Genomic DNA, 26,318 nt, shown 5'->3' on the forward strand with positions numbered 1-26,318 from the left:
AGGTAAGTAATACTCTATTTTCAAGTGAACTGATGCCTCCTTTGGTTGAATTCATTAAATATAGTCTGACCTAACCACAACAGCCATCATATTTTACGTTATATGCATTGGGAGAAGTAGAATGGCTGCTGGTCCAGGTAGCTTAATTGGTCGAAACATTCGTCGTCTAAGTGAAATATCTGGGTTCGACTCCCAGCACATTACCCTTTCTTTTCCCCCTCGTACAATTTTCAGAAGTGGGACTCTTGCATAAATCGGGATCCTGTATTATTTGGATTATCAGAATTCATGTATGTCCAAGAACAGCCACTTCTGTTCGGTTGACCAAACTTTTCCACGGAACCGATAAAGATCAGCTCTCCAAGAAATCCAGACGTGAATTCATTAGATTGTAACCTATATCCATATAGTATAGTAGATAGTACAGTTTCTAACTGTTAAAACGTGGCAGCCACCTATATTCGAATTACACCAATCAGAACCAGAAGAATCTTCAACGGTCTCGGTAGCTAAATTAGCTACCTCTGTCCCTAGGCAAGCTAAAGACCTACAAGTATTTACTCCGTATCCAGTCCCTAATCAACGAATCCCATTTCTCCCTCCACTATATCCCCAACAATCATCACAAAAAATACAGTACACGTGATTGAAATTCCCAAGAGGGCATCCAACACAGCAAACTTAAGCTCCACTTACCTTCCTCTTTCGTTCCTGCACGAAGTCTACCCTGCGTATCCAGACCTCCTCCGTGGAGTCATAGTCTAAGGTGCTGGTGCTGCTTGCCTGGCTCTTCATCTCGATCAGGCTGCTGTCGAAGAACCTTTTGTCGAGATGGGGACTGGGTAACGGGCTGGTTCTCGAGAAGGTCATGCTGGACGAGTAGGTCGGCGGATCGGTGGCAGGGAAGGTCATTCCGGGTCCAGCGGTGTGTCGTCTCCTCAGCTGAGGCTTGGTGGCCGATGTCGGCGAGGTGACGGCGCACGTGGTGAATCTCGACGTGGCGGTGGTTGTCACTATGGTGGTCGTGGACGCCGTGGTGGGCGTCGGTGTCGTGGTAGTGGCGATGACGATGGTCGTGGTGGTCACAGGGGCCGGAACCGTAACTTTCGGCTCGGCGACGCTCTGGGCAGCGTTCGATTTCTGATCGATCCTCTCCGAGCTGGACTTTTCGGAGATGGACGGACTGGACGCTTTCGAGGAGCCGTTCCCGTTCTTCTCCTCCGGCTCCTCGATCTTCGGGACATCCTTCTTGCTATCGATGGCCACTGATTGGATGTCCACGTTCTTCCCTGGAACACGAGGTTGTAGGTGAGATGATCGAACGAGAACGTACAATCGCGAACAAAGAGGCCGTTATTCGGCACCGCTGCACTTGCGACACTCTCCGTGGCTCGCTCAAGGTTCGCTGCTAGCCACAAAGACGTGTCTGTTGCGCCGGGAATTTTGCATACCGTGTGTCCCGACGGATTGCTTGCGCTCGTCTGTTTCATCCGAGAATGAAGGGTCGACGCATAGTTGGGTGCCGGTTTTTGACCCTTGAGCGGTCCATAAGCGATACTATTTTTTGTACAACTACTCGTACAACCTAAGTCGCTTCGACGAGTCTGAAATACAATTCCATCTGTCGATGCGATTTATGTATGTCGTATAGTTTGGCGTACGACAAAATCATGGAGAAAAAAAAAATACAAATCAAGTTTGAAATTTTCAAACAACGGTGATCACTGTTATCAAGTTTCATTCATAACAGTGCGATTTAATGCATCGACCATTAAAACCAATGCTCCACATGCGCCGACCCAATAATAAATCCCAGCACGTGATTCCACGTTTTTGGCCGACAGTGTTACACATTTATATCTATCTTAAAGACATCGATTTACAAACGCACATATTTCTAATTGAAAAAATCTCGAAGGAAAAATGGATAATCTTCGTCGAATGATCGAGTTACCGTGTTTCCCGTTACGGAAATAATCTCTAAATATAATCTAATCGTTACCTAAGCAAGGCGACTTTTCGCGCTGGTTAGGCAGAATCGGTTGCCAAACGGAACTTAAAACGAAGCTAAACCACCGGTCGCAAACGCTAATCTTAGCTCTTATTGAACGAGTGCGCGAGAGGGCTCCTCCTAATAGCTCCGCGGCCGCGGTTTTAATGCCCGAATCGTGTTTCGCAATGCATGCTGGTTTCCGCGCGATCCGCCATAGATGCAACGACGAGCCCACGCGAGCGCTAGGCGGACTGTTTTCGAAGAATGAACTTCTATTCGTGGTTAAATCCTCCTCCCACCCACCGAAAAAATGAAAACGAAAAATGTTCACCTAATGCAGTCAAATTATTCGATCTCCAGTGCAACTGAGAAAATCTTAATATTTAAAAAAACAGTGCCAAAAATGGCGTACTGGTACGCTTATTTCCTCAGTGAGTTGAAGGATGACGAATGAAATATGTAAAACTACATATTTTTTTACTGATAGGTTAATTCATAATAACAATTGTCGAACAGAAAACGACTTCTTCAATATTTGTCCTGAACAATGATATGCACGAGTGGGGCATAAACACGAGTGTTAATTTCCATAAATAAATATCATTTGTTGATTATTAGTATTGAAATCATTGTGCTAAGTTAATCTTGTACATACATTAACGATTCATCTGTGGTCCCTCGGTTCGTTTGCAATGAGTTATTTCGCGGTCGATTGAGAGTTCTGGAGGGACATGTATGTTCTGTAATAGTTGCAGTGGTTGCCAAAAGCTCCCGGCCAAATCGTGATTTTATTACGTTGTCGAGATATGTAGAAGTGCATATGGCACGTGAATTAGCTCACAAAATACCACCTTGTCAAGACTGGTTGCGGGAGGCATTGTATCGAGTTTGAATAATTGAGAGCGGAATAAACGTTAAGTATAGTTTTCGGCCAGATTTTCGAGCTATACCAGGACATAAAATTTAAGTTTGTGTAAGATATGTTGCAGAAACTTCGTCGACAAAAGTTAGTATACATTAACGTCATCGCCCAGTTTCTTTTTCTACCTGATATACAGAATGTCCTTTGTTACATTCGGTAAAATTTCGCGAAGTTTTTCCCAGATTAGCGGAATGACACCGCGTTCGTCGCGCCAGAGACGTTCATTAAACTCAACGACTTCCTGCAAGTGTGACTGGCGGCAATTTGTGAAGCAAGATGCAACCTTTATGATGCAACGTAGCAGAATGCACACGGTGTCTCACTAATTATGCACATCTGAATTATTTCCGCTAATATCGAAGATATGAAAAAATGAGGAAAAACGATGGTTAGTTTTTTGTTTCCTATTATTATCGGCGGATAATAAAGATTCAACCATGTCACTGTTTAGTGTTCTTTTTCATACCGTTGATAGCAGTTGGAGTAATCTAAATGATCGTAATGAGCGACATTTCGATTATTTTTCTAGCTATTGAAAATACGATAATCTTACTGTACTTTATACTAGTCATTTGATATTGTTCTATTTCTTTACAAAAATTCTTATTCACAGAGATTTCATCTTCAATTTCGTTCTATTAAATAAGACCGCACAGGGCCATTTCGTAACAATGTTGACTGAATTCACAACAATGTGAAACCCACTGGAATGGTACACAAAGCGCACATCATTACTACAAAAGGGCTTGAATAAATATTGTACCCCATTTCATTCTGTTGAGGGATTGGTCAGATTTCATGCATCGAACAATCGAACGGTCTCGAACAATACAATTTATAACTGGACACCGATGACGCAGAAACCTTATTTACGATCTACATAATTATACCGACACTCCTGTTTACCCGCTCGTGTAGTACATATCTCGGAGAAGAAAGAATATCTAATTATGAATATTGCCGTGGACACACATTGTTTGCCCCTCGATCGCAATCTTATCAGAATTCGTAACTGATCTAGACTTTAATCGTATACACTCATCCTCGACCCTCGTAACAAAAGAACTGCATTTTTGCACCAATGAATCATCTAGAACGGACAATAATGTGGATCAGAGATGCTCGAGTGACCCCCAAGCCTATATTCCCCTCCGAATGGTATAATCAAACACAATATAATCAAACACAAATTTTTGACAGTTTATAGTATTAATAAACATTGCCCAAACGTACTAATCACAATTAGATATTCATTTCCTTGTAATTAATAACTAAAGAAAAGTTACACTTTTACAAAATCTGACTGCCTAGTCCTTTTAATAATAATAATAATAAAAAAAACAATGCGACACGAGAAACATTCCGACGATAACAAATTCACATATTCGCGAGTCGTGATGCAACCGGTCGCGAAAACCCGCCACTGTAGCGCCGATCATTTTACGTAATAAAAAGGCTTAAGCGATCCAGCGTGATCCAACGGCGTTACGATGCAGCAGCGAGTAAAACGGCGGTGATTGAATCTAAATGAACAAGTTTTCATCATTAATGCGCGACGATCTGAAAACGGTTCAGTGAAAACGATCGACGCGTGGCTTGAATTTACGGGCTTTGATGCTGGTCAAAAGTGACCCGCCACTGACCATCACGACGATTCACGGAGGGTTGTTGCCAAGTTCAAGAGGTCAGAAATCAGCGTAACGCTCTGAAAAATGAGCGTACTTTCTGCGAATCTTTTGAAACTTTTCTAGTTCTTGATCTTCTTTGAATCCCAGTAAAAGCTTAAGGTTTTATATCTCTATATTTTACGGTTTTATCGAAAGACCATAAAACAGAAAAATTATAATTTTTGTTTGGTGAATGAACTAATTTTTTTAAAGTACTTCTACTTTCGTGACTTCTTTTGAATATATACGTTAACATTAAAATTTTTACAAAAACGCGATTGTTCTATGTTCTACGATGTTTAAAAGTATGTTCCTACGAGTCAGCGTACAGTACAGTCGTCTTAACTGCGTACAAAGGCCTCCAGTTGATTGCGCGCGGAGACCTTTCGCGTAGTTAGGACGACTGTACTATATGCAACAGCTGACGTGTGTGTCGGTAGTACGTTGACCTATTCATATGTATGTCATACGGCTGTTTCCATTAAAGTGAAACTGGAAATAAGCAAGAATTTTCGCTCACCTTCCTCGGTCTCGTACTCGTCCTCCTCCCTGCACTCGGACAGCCTTCTGCCCCAAGGATAGGGGCTGTGGGTCTGGTTCCTGGATGGCAGCCGGTTCACGTGTGACAGAAAGTAATGATGAAAGAAACTGTCAACACCGTCCGAGTTCTCCCCGGAAGACTGTAGCATGTCCTTAAGAGCAGCCAGTGATGTGATCGTGTTGTAGTTGATGGCAGAGATCAAATCGTCTTCGATGTCGCTGTCGTCTGTGGTGTCATCGTACTTGGGCTGTTCCTCTTTCTTTGCCTCCGGCTCGATCGTCTTCGTCTGTTCGGTCTTCGACGCCTCTGTCTTATCATCCGAGCTGGTCTCAGACTCGTCATCGGACGTGCTGGTGGACGTTGTGCTGCTCGACGACTCCTCGTCCTTCTTGCCGTCGGTTTTCTCCTCTTTCAGGTCTTCGTCCGATCCCTTGCACTCGTCCTCCTCCTCGTCTTCGTCATCCTGGGACACCGCCTTCGACAGTTTCTCCGCGGTCTCCTGGTCGTTCTGACCGATCGTATCCAGATTCTTCAAGTTCTTCATGGCCTCTTGCTTCGCCGTCAGATCCTCGCTGATCTTCACGTTCGTGTCCTCCTGGCCGGTCATCTTGCCATCGTGCCGATTGTTCCCGATCACATCGCACTCGTCCGACTCGTTCTGCTTGTCACCGCCGGCACTCTCCATCGAGGAATCTGGAAAACAAAATATCGCCGCGTGTTTATTAATATTTCATTGCCCTTCTGCCCATGGTCCGTGTAGATTTTAATGTTTGACTATAGATGACTATTGCGAAGTTACTTATTGTTGGACTGGTGATAGTTTATGAAAAATTTATTAGACGTACCAATCTTTTTGTTTTTTTCGTGATAATGTTATTTGACTCCAATATCCTACATTATTTTGACTGAAGAACAGAATTAAATTTGTGTAAGTTTCTTTTTTTAGATACATTTCGCAATTTGTAATACAGATTCACTTCTAAAAGTCACAATAAATCGTTTGCGATGATTGCTTACTTGCTGATCCTCTGACTCGAAGAACTATCGGAGAGACGTTTCGTTTAACATTTCAGATAATTAACCTTCTACTGTGCTAATTTTGGAGACACCAATGAAACTAAATGGCGGATGTACTTCGCGAAGAAAGCTGAGGTCGTCGTCGCGGATTGTCTCTGTGACTCAAGGTCGTATTATCAAGCATATGAAAGAACCTACTTATTTTTCCTTTCTTGTGCATGAAAGGCCCTCTTCGAGAGAGTTTACGACGGGTACACGGTGTCCGCTTGACTATTCATTGCACGATCATTTTGTCGCTGTTTGGACGTTCTCGCGACGCTACGTTTTCCAACACATTTGCGATCCTTTAACCGAAGGAGGGGTCATACTTCATTTTTAGCAGGCACACGTGACGACTAGCAATACCGGGTCGTAACTGTGACACCGAAAAAAAGCGACAGGTAAAAATAAACTTTGCCAATCGATCAATTAACTCGAATAATGCGTTCGCAAGTCAGTGGTCTCGATTGCCCTTGTAGAAAGTGAATATTTATAATTACGTGCCGTCAGGGAGATGGGCGTTTATTAAAGTGACGGGAAACTTTTGTCGTCTTTTTTTTTTTTAACCGCTTATTTAACAATCGAACGAAGAATTTTCAAACAGATGGATTAATTCTGCAGAAAACATATATTAACATAAATCTCAATGAGAAGTCCAATTAAAAAATAAAACATCACTGCAAATTTAATCATGGTTACCATTGATACATGATTTAGAGAAATGTTAAATTAATTTTTGTGAACTACATATATCACTATTATTGTCAAAATGTAGAATGCACTAATATTGTAATCTGGTACTCCGCTATTAAAATACATTACTTGCTAATATTCGGTCTCTTACTTTTTGTACTTCATTTTTTCACAAAACTCAACATTATATGTATTATATTTTTGCTGTTTCTTACGTCATACTTATTTCTATATCACTCCATCATTTCTAGCTTATCTTCTCTTAGTACCATACTTTTTAATATTGTGCCTATGTAGTAATTATTATTATTTGGAATATACAGACTACAACTTTTTATTGCAAAATTTCATATAATACTATGATTCTGTTCTAATTTACAAATAATTTTATATTCTATTCCAAATATACAAACTACAAATTTTTCTGTAAAATTTCGATTCACTATAATTCTAACAATGACGCAAACGGATGCGTTCGAAAGATTTCATCTGTCCTCCTCGTCGATGCGACGGAAAATCCGTTCCCGCTTATTTTTTTTTTCCTCTTTTCCAAGGAGCTAAGAACGCCTTGTTGCATACGCGAACACGTCACTGGCGCATTGCGGTAAGTACGCCCTCTATTTCGTAACCGTGGAAACGTTTGTCTGTATCGTGAGTCTCGCTAGAACACACATTACACACCGGTGAGTCGGTTTTTATTATGCCCGACACGAACGGCAAGTAAATCATCCCTGCCCGTTTAAAAGACAATCGCGTTTCGCCGTGATTCAACTTTCCGCTTAATCTTAATCACTGTTGTCGAACGTTCGAAACGAAAGCATAGAAAATTTAACTCTAGAAAAAGCTTCGTCCCTTTAACCAGACACGACATAAGTTCCGTGGTTTTTGGTCGTTTGTCAATGAATTGAGACTGGCGGATATTTTTGTGTTTTACAGTATTTACGAAAGACGATAAAACGAGTGATTTCATGAAAGTTTAAGACAGTTTTCATATCATTATCTTATTATTAGAATGATAATCGCCCATTTATTACCTTTCAAATAAATAAATCCCTTTTCTGTTATTGGTTTAGTGAATTAATCGACAAAAATATGAACATAAACCTGCAGTATATTTATCGCTAAATAGCCAACGAGCGCTTTTGATCGCGAAATGTTCCGGTTTAATAATAAACAGAACGACAAAAGTAAACTCTCTTACGGGAGAAATAAAAGTAATCTCGTGAAACTGGTAAAAACAACATTAAAACGCAGTAACGAGTAAAAATGTTTATTTAGATCATGGCGAACAATTTCTACGGAAGTGTTGTTTACACAGTCGCGTCACTAAATTGATAGCTCACCGAGGGAAATCGAACTTTATCGAGCTTAAGGTTAAGTTAATGAACTCTGATAACGTTTGCCTGATCATCGATATCTTTTCGAGGCAAACTAACAGCGTTAGACTTGATTATTAGTAACTATTTCTGAAATATTCTGATAAAAAATTTTAGAAATTTCATAGATCATAAAAAAAAAATAAATTGTAGTAAATATTAGTTTTCTTATAAATGATAATTCAAAGTTTAAAACAGAAAATACAACAAGAATAAAACAACTGAGACATTTATTTTGAAAGTGATGTAAGTCTACTTTTTCTTGTGCGTTAATTTGTAATTAATTAATAATCACAACCATATTATCGATTTTTTTGAAATTGGTTTGGCATCACATTGAAAATAAACAGTACAACTATAATTCTGTATGTTCTATTAGCAATCAAAAGTTGAGTGTATTAGTAGATAACTGCGATTCCAGTGACAATTTCGAAAATAATAAAATAAAATTTTTTAAAGGGTTGAAAAACTAACGGTGGAAATCATGTCAAACGATCTGTCCCGTCAAAAGATACATCGTACAAATAAACACGCTTCCATTGTAACGGAGATCGATCGTTTCGACATTTACACGGTCAATGGTGCAACAGGTTCGCTCAATAACAAAATCACTTGTTCCACGAAGATACAAAACGTGTTCGCCTTCCGTGAACAGAACCCGCGACGGTATGAAAGAAACATTCTTGCGTGGATTACATTAATTCTTCCTTTCGTTGATTACATTAAACGACAAAAAAACACGCCTGCACGATATCTCCTTAACTATGAGCGCATAAATGAATAGTATGTATGTACAGGACGTTTTAGAACGTGTAAACGTCAATTAACACACTTAATGACATTAACAGCGATTGTAGAATCATCCTACACTGCGTGGCATAACTACAAAACCACCCTAAAATTTTCAATTCTTACGTACTGTAGTTAAAATAAAAAAGAACCACATTATTCCCTATAGAAAAAAGTGGTTAGTTTTTATTTTAACCACAATACATAAGGATTGAAACTTTTAGGGAGGTTTTATAGTTATGCCACGCAATGTGTAGCACTCGTATCACAAGGGAACATTAGAAATATGTACGTTAAAATACTTAAAAGACCCATTCCTATTCCACAAATTCACCTTTCTTTAATAGAAATATAATTTTATTATAATTCAATTGATAGGACACTACACAACACTATAATACCTCAGAATGATTGGTTCTATCAAACTATGTAGTTACTACAAGTGGACCACGTGTAGGTGTAAGAGAAAGTAAAAGTAGAAAGTCTCGTAATAATAATGTATTAACCTGTTAACTGGCACATCTCTCGATTGAAAGCGTTCCCTGGTTGGTTGATGACAAATGACAAAAGATGCGTTACCTCGACTTGACTCATTAGTTACACGCAAATAGAATGATAAAACCTGCCATGACATAATTTGGGAGTATGACAAAACAGAATCGAAAGAACATCAGAAGATATACTGCCTCTTTAGTAGCAATGCGAAACACAAATGATACGTACATTCGTTTGCGAAAGGCTCAAATTTTTAACATTGCTGACGAATTAACTCGTCGTTGCTAGTGAAGAAGTAACTATTTCGAAATGACGAATTAACTCGTCGTTGCTAGTGAAGAAGTAACTATTTCGAAATGACGAGTTAACTCGTCCGTTTCAAATTCAGTTGCGAAATAGTCGCCAGGTGTTTCTATCCCAGATATTTTAAAGTAGATACATAGATACATCTACTACAGTAGAATGGATGAGGATCTGCTCGACAGATAAACTTCACCGATACGGCAAATTTTACCGGAAATCGGGGGTGAGAATACAGTCGTTTAATACAATCTTGACAGAAGTAAAGTGACGGCGACATGGGTGGACAGATATCGCCGGAGAATGTACGCGGATCTTTGGCCATGGGCCAGACTCGTTTCGCGAATACCGACTTGTTTACCGCATGCTAGGGAGTGACGTAAAGCACCGTCGGGCTCGTGGACCGATACGTGGACACGTGACGATCTATGTACACTACAGGTTTATATGCAACCGAGCGTACCTATCGGCTGGGACCGAAATCGAAATGAGCAACACGCCGAGACCATCTAATTCGTTCCTTCAAGCAAACAGCCGTCAAACGAAGGTACACATCGGACGTCCCACTCTGGCGACAGTCTCGGATACTGTATGAGATACGTTACAAATGAAATGGCCGATTTTACTGGGGGGTATATACATGTTTTTATTTCCTCTATAAGTGTACCTATTTCATACAAAATAATCACATTTTTTCACAATCTATTCAAATTTATTGTAATATTTATATTTAATAAAATACACTTGTATTTCAATGGAACATGTACACAGAATATAATTACTCTTATTTTATCTAATAAAATTCATATACTGTAATATCAGCTCAAGAATGTCCCCGTATGGTACCATTAAAAAGAAGAAAATAAATGATTGTATGATTCCATTAAAATGGAAAGTACAGTTACACTTTGTCACCGCATCGATACACAGAAATCCAACCATTCAACATTTTTGTAGAGATAAGCCCCACCCAGTTTCGTGGCACACCCTGTACACGATAGGACACGATGATGCAAACGACACATGTATCCCGAGATCGACAAATTTTCCGAAGATTTTTCATTTTTCACGAGTATACTCGCGAAACGTCCGTCTGTTCGACTTCTGACCCAGATTCAGGGTGCTGCATCAAACCTTCGAAATTACAACCTTTCGCGGACAAAATCGATATCGTTCCAGTTACTTATTTATCGTCGACTTAGTTCGCGGTATAAAGACTTTGTAGCACGTAGAGGAATATTTGTCCACGACCTGGAAATCGATCATACTCACGATCATTAATAATTTATCGCTCCACACACCTAGATTCCGAAATTTATTTATGATTTTTGTTGCCCTTGCTGTTACAGTGATTTTCTGTTAAACGATTCAGATGCAATCGGTTAATTCTTCGGTTGACTCACGATACGATTAAACGCAGGCAAAGTCACAGAATCATGTCGTATGAACAAATTTTTGGTTATTTGATACACATTTGTAATTCTATTTGAAAGACACGATATTCATTATCTGCATGCGTTTTGCTACTAATGTATTCACCGTGTAATCTACTAACTGGGTAATCTCTCTCGATGACAAATGACCAAGCGGGAAACTGATAAAAGTGAACACAACGAGGATTTAACACGATTAACGGGGACATGATGTAACTGACACTAATTATTTGGTTGGTGCATACGAAACGGGCGATTTCTTCGTAATACTTGATAACATTTATGTATCTGTCTGTATATTTACTTATTTATGAGCTTGTTTTTCTACTACAATTCCATTATTAAGAAACAACATAATAATCATTATTGTACGTATACACACACAAACGTACGTTCATATACGAAAATATTTTTCTTCGTATAGTTATTTCTTGGATGTCTGAAAAGACAGTAAAATAAAAAAAAAATATAGAAAAATAATTGTTCATTAACGGACATTTTAATACTATTTACGTGTTAATATTAATGTAATAAAGTATTTTGTACACAATCCAAAATTCTGTCCATTTTTAATCTTTAGATACTAGCATCGAAAATTTTTCACTTGCATAAACTTCCGCAGTCTACTCATTAATTAAAAATTTACTTATGCAATTCATTCTGAAATCACTTATGTATCAGCCTAATCCAGACCAGTATGTAATGTCTACCGAATAGACAAATCTTGGCACATTTCGAAAACGTTCTTCCTAGTACGGTGAACCTCAGTTTCCCAACGAATTGTTCCCGATTCGATGGAGATTCTCCAATTTCACGGTGAAATAATTCCATGCTACAGACACTGCATCGGACTGTACACCGCGATGTTAACGCTGCTTATCACGAAACCGTCGTGAGGAAAATACAACGTGGACTTTTATCGGCCGTCAAAGAAAAATATCAGCTCCCGTAGATACGCTTGTCGCGTGCAAGCCAACAAGAACAATAACAGTATAACGCTGAAAGCACCGGTAGCTGTAACACCAGCAACAACCGCACGAAACAAGTGAAAGGTTCCTGGCTCTTGAGAGCCGTTCAAGAACCACATAAACACACACATACTGCTTCCTTATTATCGAGCCACGTTCGACAAAATTTCAGCAATCTTTGTTGCGATATATAAATTTACTTATAGCAAAGGAATTCTTAAGCTCGTACTTCCCGGAAATTGGAAGCTTACACAAAGAGTAACAATTTCTTCGATGTATGTATATTTTAGTTTTGTTTCTACAAGTGGAAGACACCTGTTTCTAACCTTTACCACCACCTGTAATACTTTAACTCTGCATTTCTTCGTGGCTGTGTATTTATTGTTTTCTGTAGCGTAATAAAGACCTTATTATTATTTGCTGGACATTCTGTATACTTTTCTTTATCAACTCTGTTTATAGTGGATACTGATACCGATATTATACAAGGTATCCCAAAATTAATCATCTCTTTTGAGAAATAGTAAGAATTTTAGAAAAACAGTTATAAGACACGATAGGATACGTACATACTAAAACAAAATGGATCTATGTTTAAAGAAATGTTTAAGTTTTTAATAAATGTAATCATTTCGTGTCTTATAATTATTCTTCTACAATTGCTATTATTTTCCAAAATAGATGGTTACTTTTAGGACACCCTGTAGATTAACCCTCTAACAATAAGGTCCGGGTCGTATCCAACCCAAGTTATATAACTCAATTATTATTCCTTATTACATAAGTAAACAAAAATACAAGTTTCAGATAATAACTTTTCTTTGCCCGTCCGAAAATAGCAAAACAAAGCTCGGGTCTCTCCAAGTACGACCTCAAAACCCACCTTACCACTCGAGGGTTAATAAATACCATTTATAACCACTTGATTCATTCAATTTCCAATAAAATCACGAGGATAGCGTCTACAAGACATTTCGTAATATATTATTGAAAAAATATCTTCCATTTCTATTTGCAGTACACGTTGATAGCATTATCGTATGATTTGTCTCCCATTCTTCTTACCAGATTGTAGATCAACAGTTCACATCTCAAATGGTTGCGAAAACAAATTAGTTATACATATATCGCTATCAACGTTTATAAACATCGAATAAAAAATCATTTCGTGCGTAATAACGGGTTGATTTCGTGTGGTCCAAGACTTCTGAGCCACATGGTATATGACACAATCGATTCTTTTCCCCTCTAAATCCTGTTAACGATCCAATCTCCTTCGGCTGATGCCGGGCACGCGAGCGTACACTCATCGACAAAAATAATGCGGGCGGACACGCGTTAGCGCACCCACCACACAGGGTGGCACACATTGTAATCGATCACAGGAATCGTAGAACGGGGCCGGCCTAGACGCACACACGGTGACCCTTAACTTTCTATCCATTATCGTTATCCCCCTCCCTCACCCCATTGGTGCGGAAGTGGCTCTGAAAGTGAAATCGATAAAGGTCAACGTACCGGTAAACCGTAGCCGTTCGTAATAATTCGAAGATCTCGAATGCCCAAGTCTCGATCGAATAGAACGTCGAAAGACTTCGCGGGACCAATTGTAGATGATTTCATCTAGGAATGTTCGATTCCGAATCGATTTTTAAAAAAATTCTTTTAATTAAAAGATCAATCTTTCGAATCGATTCTCTGCTGTTCGATTTTTCTGAGAGTCGATCCTTTACCCCGAGAATTGATTTTTCTTTTTTGAATTCTTTTTTTTTCCGTTACTACGGAAAGTTTCTTGACTAAACGTCAATGAGAAGAATTTAATTTGTTATCTTTCGTACGTTATTCGAGGTTTTTCATCCTAGATGACAGATTCGTTCGTCTGCATCCCAGAGAAGTTTTAATTGATCATCTCCACCGAAGTAGGTCAACGTTGCTTCTAACTTCAATTATTTTGTTTTGTATTGAATCATCGCGCGCGGATGTCTCGATTTGATACTCTTGGAATTGAAAGGAATTTCTTTTGTCACGGATTAAAATTGTAACCGAATGGTAAATAATTGAATATTATAGTACGTATCGACGGTTTGTTGATTTTTTTCTGATGTTTTGTTATGCTTTTATTAGGGGAATAAAAAATCGATCGATCTGGGAAAAAATGCGCTAACTTATACATTTCGAATGTGTTTTCTGTGTAAGTTATATACTCGTATACTTTTACAGAGAAGAAAAAAGTATGAACGAGCACAAAGTGCATTTCCGTCACGCTACGTTACGCGCGTGTAAAAGAAACCACGCTACTTCAACTGGGAAATTTTACTACTGTATTTACTAAGAGATTATCCTGTCAGAAAGATCATTCATTTGGATCGCTGAAACATTCTGTGTCAGGAAAGAACTTCGACAAGAGAGCACGTTAAGGAGTTTCTGAATGAAAAGAAAAATAGAAATTTAATACACCTATTGCAGTGAAACTGTCTGAAAAATAAAAAGAAATGGAAAGCACTGACAGAATGCAAACTGGAAACTGTAGACCGCAGTTCTACTTCTTATTTCAACTCTTTAGAGAAGACAATCCAACATAAAGAGTTAGGACAATAGTTTTCATTAATGCTTCATATACACTTCCGTTTCTACCCTTAAAATGCACTCAGAATTTTGCAATTTTCCACACATTTTCCCTGTTTCCACAAAACAATAGAGTAAAAACGATGAAAACGGTAACTTTTATCGATCCACCCTTGTCACAATTCTACCCTCGAACTACATTCAGAATTTTCCCAAACTTTTTAAAGTCGCGACCCCTTTTTTGGACGAGATTCTTGCTCGCTCCCATATGTATCATTTGTCCCAAATACAATATAAATATATGTTAATACGAACATATTTGTCTTATTTTGTAAAACCTCTCTCGACCACCCGAACCCATCTGGCGATCCCGCAGGGGGTCGCGACCCACACTGTAGGAACCACTCCATTAGAGAGACCAGATAAAGAATTTTCCAATTTCCCAAACACTTTCTCTCGTTACAAAAAAAAACAAAGCATAATCAAGTGAAAACAATGAAAACAGTACGAATTAATTGGTTCACCTTGTATAGATCGCAGTTCTATTCTCGAAGATGATACGAGCTTTTCAAACAATCTAATACACACACAAGTACACGGATAGAAGAAAAGGTAATTAGCTGTTCCGAGTGTTGCAATTTTTCTGCACGGCAGCGTAATTTGTTGCACGCGTTACTAAACGATCGCAACACGCGCAACACCACACGACACCGTCCAAGTTGGTTCAGACTTCAGAGAGACAGAGAGAGAGAGCCACGCGTTGTATTATACTGGTCAACATTGAAAGCAAACAGCTGATCCAAGGCTGACGCCCACTGACGTCGCGCCCGCGTTTCTCTGATAGTAACGAGAAGCCTCCCCCCCTGCATTTGAAGTAACCTACGACCTACCGTAAGCGACACGGCGAACCAAGCGACACACGCGTGTTCTTTGATGTCTAACAAACCTATCTATCTCTCTCTTGCTCTGTCTAGTACTTTCTCTTCGCCACTCTTCCGAAGGATCAAACTCTCCGTGCAAACAAAGAGACACACACGGCTGCTTCTCTTCGCGAAATCTTCCATTATCGTTCGTAATTTTCCGTGCCGGGCACGTTCATGCGAAATGCACAAGGTCATCTCAAGGTCATGTTATGTACGCTGAATAAATCAAGCTTTCTGTTTTGGTTAACACTAAACCTACTGACGATGAACGCATATTTACTGGGATCGGTGGAAAAACGTGGAAAGCTTATGAAAATTTAGAAATTTAGAAATTTACTAGTTTCTTCAGATTTATATTGTAATACAAGGCGCAAAAGATCTGAGAAAATGTATTGTCATAACATTTTAATCGTCGTTGAGGGGGAAACATTTTACGATCCAATAATCTTTATAGCCTCTAAGTAGTTTCTAACGTTAATGGCGATACTGCCGCTCGTCCTTTTCACGATAAGTATTAGGTGCACCAATAAATATTTAATGTTCATTTTTAGGGAAATAAAAAATCTATACTCTCTCTGTTAATATTTGCGACGAATTATTTTCGTCGAGTGAACGACTGGGCAGAAATTTTTAACATAAACTGCAATATTATGTAATTACAGCAACAGTTATTGGTTATTACTTATCGGTACACCTAATGTATTTTAGCAACGTATATTGGAGCACAAGATGGAAAGCTAATGGCGGTATATTTACGGCGAAATGGAATATGCACTTTATATAGACTATACTCCAGAGTATATGTATATATAGGGTGTCCAAGCTAACATCACCACCAATTTCTCAGTTGTTCGTGGTCATGTAAGAAAAGGGTCGAGGATAACATTACATAACATAACCCTCAAGAACACGGCATATTCCATACGTCACTGGTACGGAAAAAACTATTTCTCGAAATTTTTTCCATCGTAATTATCCACCATAAAAAATAGAAAATTGTTAAATCTATATGGACAGTCTAATCAATAATTATTCCAATGAAACTTTCACCGTATTCGCTATCGAAAACCTCAAGAACGAAACAGACGCTTGCAGAATAATTATTCAATTATTATTCTGTTTCTTTTCTTATCGCGTGTCAAATCAAATCTTCTTGTTTGACATGCTGCCCAATGCCGCCGAAGTGATTCCGTTCGCTTTAACTGGCAACGGGTACGTGTTATCCGACGTTATTTCCGACGGAATTTTTTGGCATCGCTCGATAGCAATTTGCCAGCAATTAAAGTTGTTCCTTCGATAAGCCCACAGAACGGGGATATGACGCTCCCTGTGGAGCTGTATTGCTGTCATCAGGTGAGTGTCTCGTTAATTCCCGACCAGCCACGTGAGGGTCGATTATCGAACACGTAAGCCACGAACAAGATATTTTCATCTATCCCCTTCTTCGAGTGTCACCTGTTAACCCCGTGCACGATGTTATAATGGATACGAGTTTTCGAAAGATTCATCCAACTCGAGAAATTACGACAGATATAACTTAAGGCAACAGTTGTTTAGATCGATTCTGATGATAAGAAGTTCAAGAATGGCGAAGAAAGTTCAAGAATTCATTTAAAAGCACTTACACAGAAAGATTCAAACGGGCCCAACTCCGCAACTGTAGTACCATTAAAACTAGCAGTTTGTCAAGGATTAATACTTAATAGGGTTCGATCTCTAGAAGCTTATACGTGCGTATATACAGGGTGTTCCGTAACATGTGAAACACACTTTGAGACAAGGAGCACAAAACCTAGGAAACAAGTTCATGTAAATACAGTAAATTCTCGATGAGTGTTCGAAGGCTCCTCGGCACTGACAAGGAGAGGTGTAACACTGACTTTTTAATGAGATTTATCATAGCGATAGAGCTTGGAATGCTGAAGCCAATGATATTTGTTTCAGCAACATATGACTACTAGTTTATGCCTTGCAATATTCACCTATACTTTACGTTATTCATTATCTACGTTTGATGTAGTTTTAATATACAATCAAGAAAGTAAGAACATTCCACTGAAGAGGATGATAGAGACCTATATGTAGAGTGGCCATAGACGAACAGTTCCGAAACCTTATGGTGGTAACGAACGTGTTAACCAACTAAAATCATTTATCAAGATAATGAATTTCTAACTGATTCCTAGTAAAAAATGTAGTTAAAAATGACTTCATAAGACTGTGAATTTTCACTGATATTCGTGACTTGTTATCCCTTTGAGTGCAGAGTACTGCAGAATTAAATAGCATGGGCCGACAGTCGTGATGACGATCGCCGCCAGATGAAATATATCAATTAACTCGATGACGCGTAATTGAGTCTGTACTTTCGTATTTTATACACGTTACACGCGATGACACTAATAGCACACTCAACCGTGCGAACGAACACGACGAAATGGTTGACGATTGGCGTTTACCCCTGCGACATGCAACGAAAGGGCTGTATGTATCGATCCCGATGCATACGCGTGAGATTACTCTTTCATTCGACTGAATACCGCAGGCAACAAAGGACAGAAACTTTCCATGTACTCTGGAGACTGGAAAGGTACCGGAAACATGTGACGCAAAATTCCAGTGGCCTTCGAGGTGGTTGTGCCAATATTTCACTCTATAAACCGCGAGTAGTGGTTCAATTTGTCGCGATCGAACACTATAAAAACTCGTTCAATGATTCGCTGACAAAATTCTCTTGAAAAAAAAAAAAACAGAACCAGCTAATTGCAATTACTGCCACAAACATGTATCAAGCAACCATCATCTGTTCGAGTGCAGAAGATTCGAATCGCAAAGTGGTCACTCCAAACGAAATCGGACACTTTTTGGAGTAACATTTCGGATTTTGTTGACACTTGGATATGCTGTAGTTTTAATGCCGTAAGTAAATGCTCGCATTTCTGCTCACTAGCGTGTCCCTTTTTCTGCTCAACAAAAATGAAAGTGCCAAAACCAGACTTTGGCGAACAATATTAAAGATTCGGTAAGTTTTTTTTAATAAAAACGTAGCGTTCACGTGTAACTCACGATCGCAACTGAAACCGCTCAAATCACCGTTCTTTGCGACGGACATACTTATTAAATATATTTCTTTTAGTAGTTCTTTTTCCGTAGCATTTTGTACGGAAATACTGAACTAATTTAGATAAGTTACTGTATAACTAACGCATTATTTAACTTTCTACATTAAATAAAAAATATACGTACTGATCAGAAATCGGGACGTGATTAGAAATAGGGACATTTACCTTACAAACATTATTGCTCCGGTTTCACTAGGAAGGAATGAAATACTGAAATGGTACGGTGGCTCCTGATGCCTCTGAAGCATGGATCAGAAAATTTCATTGCATGTTAGGTCTATTCTTATATCTCGTCTGTGGTAATACATAAGCGTGACGAAATCACGCGATTCCCGGGCGAATCGCGGGAAACGGTCGATCCGTGGCTGTACCACGTGACGATCGTTCGAAGCACGTGCTGCTCGACGACCAATTATCGTCGAAACGAGCAGCATCCGCGAAGGAATTCCATATTCCACTCCACTCGATGAGTACAGATCAGAGATGGAAAAATTCATTATCTAGATAAAAAGTTTCAAATAACGAATACAAAATGAAAAAAATATTTACTTGATTGAACGTGGTTCAGACTCCTCTCGATTATCGTCTGGCTTGTTCTACACGATTATTGTCCAGGGCGTTAAACCTGTCAAATATTTTATTGCCGAGGCTCAGGCTTCGGGTAAAAAACGAATTTACGAGGGTCTGAAGCATTTCTCCCTATACGATTATTGTCACGGCGCGGACCCTTAGTTCGGGACAATAATCGAGATGAGCCTGTAATTTCAATTTTTATTATAAAATAATATTTCCTCTTGCATGAGTAGACACTTATTTAATCTCAAACAATTATTTAATCTCATGAACTGTTTAAAAGTCAGGATGACGATCTTAGATACTGCTGCTTCTCACTATGTATTATTCGAATAAAATTCTGCCCATCTCTGGTACAGATGATGCGACGACAGGATCGCGTTGCGGGTGTTTCGCAACACGCCTCCGTGGGGGAAAGACAACAGCCGCGGCGGTGGCGGCGGGGGAAAGAAAAAAGAGAAGATAATTCGATCGAGCATCGCCAGCTGTGCGTTCCCCCGTGCGGCGAAGTGGGGAAAAATGAAACATGCCATCGGGTTGTGCATAGAGTTCCGACATACCGCGGAAAATTTATCGCGATGTTGCGCGGCGACACCGAAACGCTTCTTATAACGTGCGTGTCGTGTTACTAACAAGTATGTACAGTAGAGACCCAGTTAACCCCTTTTTTATAACTAGACTGCGGATTTCTATGTAAAATGACATTTTATAAAGTAATTCATAAAGGGAAAAGCAAATGTAAGAATTTCTTTCTTCTCTTAGGTAGAGAATATTGGGGTTGAAAATATCAGTTTTTGGTTTTCATAAAATAAAAAGGTCTTTACGATTAAATAATTAAATGAATAAAATAAATTAATTCTTAGTGTTTTTATGCTTCCCAACTTTCGCAATTCCTTAGGTATTAAGTGATTTTTATGTTTGTAACGACTTCGGTTCGAACACAGAGGGATACAAAAGTAGGTAATTCAATGCTTGGTTTAGTAACCTTGACATAACGTTTAGCTCATAAGATAATAATCTTATCATTGAATAAAGTGTAAATTCGTAACCGTAAATGCAACATAATATCAAGAACCGTTAAAAACAAACCATTTCGTATGAAGAATACCAGATAGTGTTAACGAAAATTAATCTGCTGAAAGTCAAAGTGAAGTGTCGCGTAAACGATTAGACTGGAGCAGAATCGGCGTTAAATCGTTTGTGCCGTGGGTGAGACAACAAATGAGCCAGGGAACATGGTTGAGCAATTTTTCAAGCGCGTTGAAGCGTAAGCTTTCAGAGCAACGATTACAACAGATTTACTAGGAATCTCTGCTTATACACGCGTGTGATCTCATCTTTGGCATCCTCCTGCAAAAACGCTGGAAAATACATACACTGCGCTAAAGCCGGGGCGGGGAGTATAATTGCGAAATTGGATTAAAGACGATCCAACACGGACATTGTTCATCGTGTAACGATGATCGATTCTAATCGAATTCTCTTCGACTCACGGAGGAAAACGTTAATCAACAAATTGAAAGTATGTTATACCGATGCTAGCGTATTCTACTTCGAGTACAGGAAATTTCTGTTCATCGTATTAGCGTGTCATTAGTGATTCCTTTCCGGGAAGCAAAGGACTTTGAAATCATTTTCCACAAGAGGATAAAATTACCGTGGATTGAAAAACCATTTTAACGAAATAAAAATTGCACAAGCAGGTACGATTTATCGGAGTAAAGACCGATTTTTAATTGCAGGTCAAAATTTGTAGAATGCAAGGACTTAACATTTTAAGAACCACACCCTTGAATCGTTGTTTCAGAATAATGGGTATGCAACATTATTATCAAGTCGAAAATATCAATATTAAACAGTCCTGCCTTTTTCATTAACTTTCGGAGAGGATAGATAGGCTTGATTTCTCAACTGAAAAACCGGGACTTAACATTTTAACAACCAGACCCTTAAATCGTTGTTTCAGGATAATGGGTATGCAACATTATTATCAAGTTGAAAATATCAATATTCAACAGTCCTGCCTTTTTCATTAACTTTCGGAGAGGATAGATAGGCTTGATTTCTCAACTGAAAACGTTGAGATCTACTTCACATCTAGAAAGAACTATACAGTAAATCCCCGACGAGTGTTGAAAGATTCCACGGCACTGAACCTTAAACATTTCATAAAGTAATGGCCATATGCGGCTGAAACAAATATCATTGGCTACAGAATTCAAAGCTCTATCACTATGCTAAACTTCATTAAAAGAATCATCGAACACACATTCAGGATTTACTGTACAGGTCTAGAGAAACGTCTAAAAAGTCCTCTTTCAGAACGACGATATAAAGTGTTCCCTTGTTCCATTATTTTTATAACGAACACGAAGAAATCTACAGGTGTTAAATCCGATTAATCTTGAAAAATCGGTCAATCGCTAGCAGTACATGAAAAAAATACGTCTGACGTGTATGCGTACTCGAAGAACGATGATAACTAATCACTCGCTGATAATGACGTAACCGCTGAACGAAGAGTATCTCTGCGTTTTAACAGTCTGCAAGTTACGTGCAGCTACTATAATTTTCCGTAAAGAATAATTCCAATAAACTGTGTAAAGAAACCGTGTTCGCCAAGTCGTCAACGGGAAGAGCACTGATTGAACCAGAAAACCAATTTGTGCATTCGTGCGAACGTACGAAGAGAAGCGAACCTTGGCCAGGGTGGGATGAAAAGAATGTCGTTTTTAATTTCCTCTCCTGCGACCTTTTCCACACGATCGCAATAGATTCGCCGCGGAAACCCCTAGCCAAGAATATTTCCAACGAGCGAAACAAGACGACCGATCAAACACAAACGACGAACAACGAGGACGATGGCGAGTCGTCTCGGCGACCCGGTCGGTAAATCCCAGTCGCCAGAATGTCTGCAACGGCAAAAGATAGTCTCTCTCTCTCTGTGTCTCCACCACCGCCAACCAACGGTCTCTTGTTACTCATCGTTAGAACGGAACCGTGTACCTCGGCCAAATAAAGCGAGAGATACGCAGACGACGACGCAACCGACAAAGACGGACGTCGATGTGGAATACACGCTTTTGCTTTGTTTGAATTACGAAACACGTCTGTGAGAGATGGGGGGATATTCTTAGCAATTGATTTTTACGTATGTTCGAGTGATATTACACAAGGTTGGACGAAATTATGCTAACCCTTAACCCTTTCATTCCCAAATTATTTCAAAATCACCAAAGAAATATTTCGTTTTATTTCTATATATATTAGATGACATATAGATCTAACTCCTTTTTTTACACGATTTTGAAATAACACGATCGAAGAAAAAAACTGCTTTCCTTCTTTTTACAGGGTTTATTGCCTTTAACACGGTGCAAGAAAAAGTATATTATTTCTAGTACTATGACTAGACATTAACCCTCAGAACTACAATGGCTAACTCTGGTCTACGCAACTGCATTGTGTGTGCAAGGTGTGATCAGTTTGTACACAGTCTAATTAAGGGTTAATAAAGGAAATTCAGACTTTTAATAACAAAGTGATACGTATATAACCAGCAACAAAGTATCTTATATATACAGGGTCTGTATCTAGACAAAGGTTAATAAAGGTCATACTTAGTTAAGGGTTAATAAAGAAAATACAAACTTTTAATATAAGAAAAAGGGATACGTATATAATCAGCAACAAACTACCCTATATACATGTACCGGATAATTCTATAGAGAGACACTAGAAAACAGAAATATCGATGACAGAACCGTATTTAGCTCTTCCGAAGTCATGAGCTGCAGTGATATTGATTGTACATCAACAATTATTGCCATGAATGGATACTAACTGTACAGGAACAATACATTAATAAAGCAACTGACTAGACAATATTATGTAACTCACTACTATTCCCTCAATGTCTTATTCACAAAATACATTTTCATAAATACCAGATATATATTTATTTAACAATAAAACCACTAAATATTAACTTTTTCGGCTTAACAATCGGTTTATAAAGTTACATTTCGTACAAAAAAATATATTTAAAACTTTAACGATGTTTCATGGTATACCCTATAACAAGTTATATAAGTTTTTTTTTCTATTTTCAACCGTAATCCCATACTTTTTATCCAGTATCAATTCGTCCATTTCTGCTGTCTATCACGGGTGACCGGTGACCCGGCCATCGGCTTTCACGGTCCGTGACAGTGACGATTAAAACGTCAACGGCTTCCGATGTGGACAACCGACCAATAACTAGGGTATACACAGCGACAAAAGAAACCTTTGATAGAGATTGGGATTCGTAGAAAAGCGGATCACGAACATGGGGTAGGGAGATGGGTGGAACGGGAAATCCAGTGACGAATGATATAAAACGTGCTGGATCAGAACGAATCCAATTTGACTTGAATGCGATACACGCGGGTGCTGACGAAACGCCGCGTTCCCGATACAGGTACGCGGACACCACAGCACGTGCATCATCTCCAATAGCACGGGTGACGTTCGTGTTCTCTTTCTTCCGCGACAATGCCGGGCTAATTAACCGGGCCGCGTGCTACTCGACCTTGCAATTAATCGTACTGTTGCGCGTGTATGTCTCTGCGTGTTCGCTTCCGGCGTAATCCCCTGATATGTATACCACCCCGCAGATAGTACCTACACACCGCTGATTACGATGCGACGCGTGGGTCCGAATTACACAGCCAGTTCAGACAGTATCCGGTTTCTTCAACCGATTCGGTAATTTTGCGGAATCGATAATAAAGCAGAGTTTAAGGGGCTATGCTAGTGTATCGGCTATATAATAAGACAATTTTTGGGAATTTTGTAGAGAAAAACTATTGAACTTATCAATTTAAATAATATATATATATATATTTACTAAACGGCCATAGTACAGACTCTTGTGGTTGTTTGAAATAAAAAAAACAAATATTTTCTTAGTTCGTATGTGTGTGGCTATAGGCCATACCAGAATAATTTAAAAAATGTGAGAAATAAAAAATGGCGCCTTCCCAAACAAAAGGTTTAATTGCAAGGTTTAACGCACAATGCAACTAGGCATTCTTTTTTTATTGTAAAATTCCGTGATTCGAACAGTTAAGCCAAAAATTCTCGATTTTCCACAAGATCGATCCGACCAATTGGCAAACAAACCTGTTTTCCAAAAAACGATCTGTGCCGTTATCTGCACAACTCTTTAAATCCGCGATGAGTAAGAAAATACAGCCGCAGTGGAATCGTGTAAGATTTAACCAGCTTATTTGAATGTCGCCTGGGAGAGATAGAGAGTGAATTTCTACACCGTGGAAATGTACGACGAAGAGAGGCGGTGATAAAAATAGAAAAGCAGAAAACGTCTCGTGAAATGGAGTCAAGATACGAAATTGAAAAAAACCATTGAGCACACAATGTCAGTTATCATGACGGATGGCGGAGAGAGATCTAGTGTTTCAAGGAGAACAGATGTTTCGCTTCAATTACGTTTCGAGAGAGAAAAAAAAAAGTCATCAACCGGAACGGAACGGTAGAACACGTGAAAAAAAACAATTTCGATCGGGGTTAATAATCCCATTCGTCCTCGTTGAATAACAAAATATATTAAGCTACACGAAGAAATAATGTATGCTTAGAAAAATCTTTATAACAACTGACTGGCACTATTTGCTGAATTGCGAGAAGATATGTGAAAATGTCACGATGCAAAATTTACATAAGTAAATTATAATACAAAGGATGTAAAGAAATTACTTTTCGGTGTTCTATTTATATACCTGGATCGACGGACATTTGTTTAAATAAATTACTGCAAATTTAATATCGTGTATCAAACTGAAGATTTAATATTCATTTTATATTTTTAATGTACAAGAACATTACGAAGAACCTCATGAGAGAAAGCGTATAATATATTATATTAGGATATTTAAATAGTTCTTCTATTTATCTGGCACAATTCTAAAAATATCACGTTTTAACATCGACTATTTCAACTTAATAGGGATATGGAACTGACGGATACGGTAAATGCACATAAAATCGATACCAACGGTCACAGTAAAAGTGGATCACTAGTAGACACAAAAAAAAAATAAGGTCCTGTATTCATAAAATTGATGTATATAGCACGTTGATCATTCCAGAGCAAAAAGTACCAGACCCTAATTCACTTTAGCATTAAAAGACGCGACACAGACTATTCTGAACGCAAATGAATCGATACAGATTAACCCAGATGTAGAGCAACGCCAACACGAGTAACTCCATACGTACGAGATTCGATAGCATACGATTCTAAACTGCAGACAAGACGCTACAAGCGACAATAAACTCGACAAAGGGAACAGAATCGACATCGAACACATGGAACTACAATAAAAAAAATACATTTCAGAATTCAGGGTATTACAAACTAACCGGAAGGCAATAAATTTAATATAGAGAATCTAAAATACTCAAATGTTCTAATTGCAGATCATTCTGCGTTCAAAAGACTCGACATAGGCAGCCCAGAATACAAGATACCCGACACATCATCCCGCACTCAGAAGACCCGAGAAAAGCGACTTTGGACCGAATAGATAATACCGAATCCACCAGATCCGATATAAACCATACCGAATACAAAAGATCTGATAAAGACCTTACTGGTCGCAAGAGATTCAATATAGGTAATACCGGACCCAAAAGATCGAATATAGATCATACTAGACCCAAGAGATCGAATATAGACCATACTAAACCTGAGAAGTCTGGTAGGTCTTGGGGATCTCAGGAGTCTGAGGTCTCGGGGGTCTTGAAAATCATCGGGGTCTCAAAATAAATTCTACGAAGTTTTACGAATCCAGTATAGTCTGTATCGAATCCGGGATATTCTTTATCGGATCTATCAA

The 26,318-nt window shown here is 38.8% G+C and overlaps 1 protein-coding gene across 1 annotated transcript in view; it reads right to left on the reverse strand.

Moving 5' to 3' along the window:
• LOC107188291 (dentin sialophosphoprotein) overlaps positions 1-26,318 on the reverse strand; it is a 125,275-nt gene that overhangs the window by 95,052 nt on the left and 3,905 nt on the right. The window contains exons 2-3 of the mRNA XM_015576561.1: positions 5,103-5,816; positions 697-1,289 (exon numbers count right to left, since the gene is read on the reverse strand). Coding sequence (XP_015432047.1) covers positions 697-1,289; positions 5,103-5,808 — 1,299 coding nt within the window. The 5' untranslated portion in view covers positions 5,809-5,816. The remainder of the gene's footprint in view (positions 1-696; positions 1,290-5,102; positions 5,817-26,318) is intronic.

The sequence above is a fragment of the Dufourea novaeangliae genome, unplaced genomic scaffold (genome assembly GCF_001272555.1).
Source record: "Dufourea novaeangliae isolate 0120121106 unplaced genomic scaffold, ASM127255v1 scaffold118, whole genome shotgun sequence".
NCBI classification, from domain to species: domain Eukaryota; kingdom Metazoa; phylum Arthropoda; class Insecta; order Hymenoptera; family Halictidae; genus Dufourea; species Dufourea novaeangliae.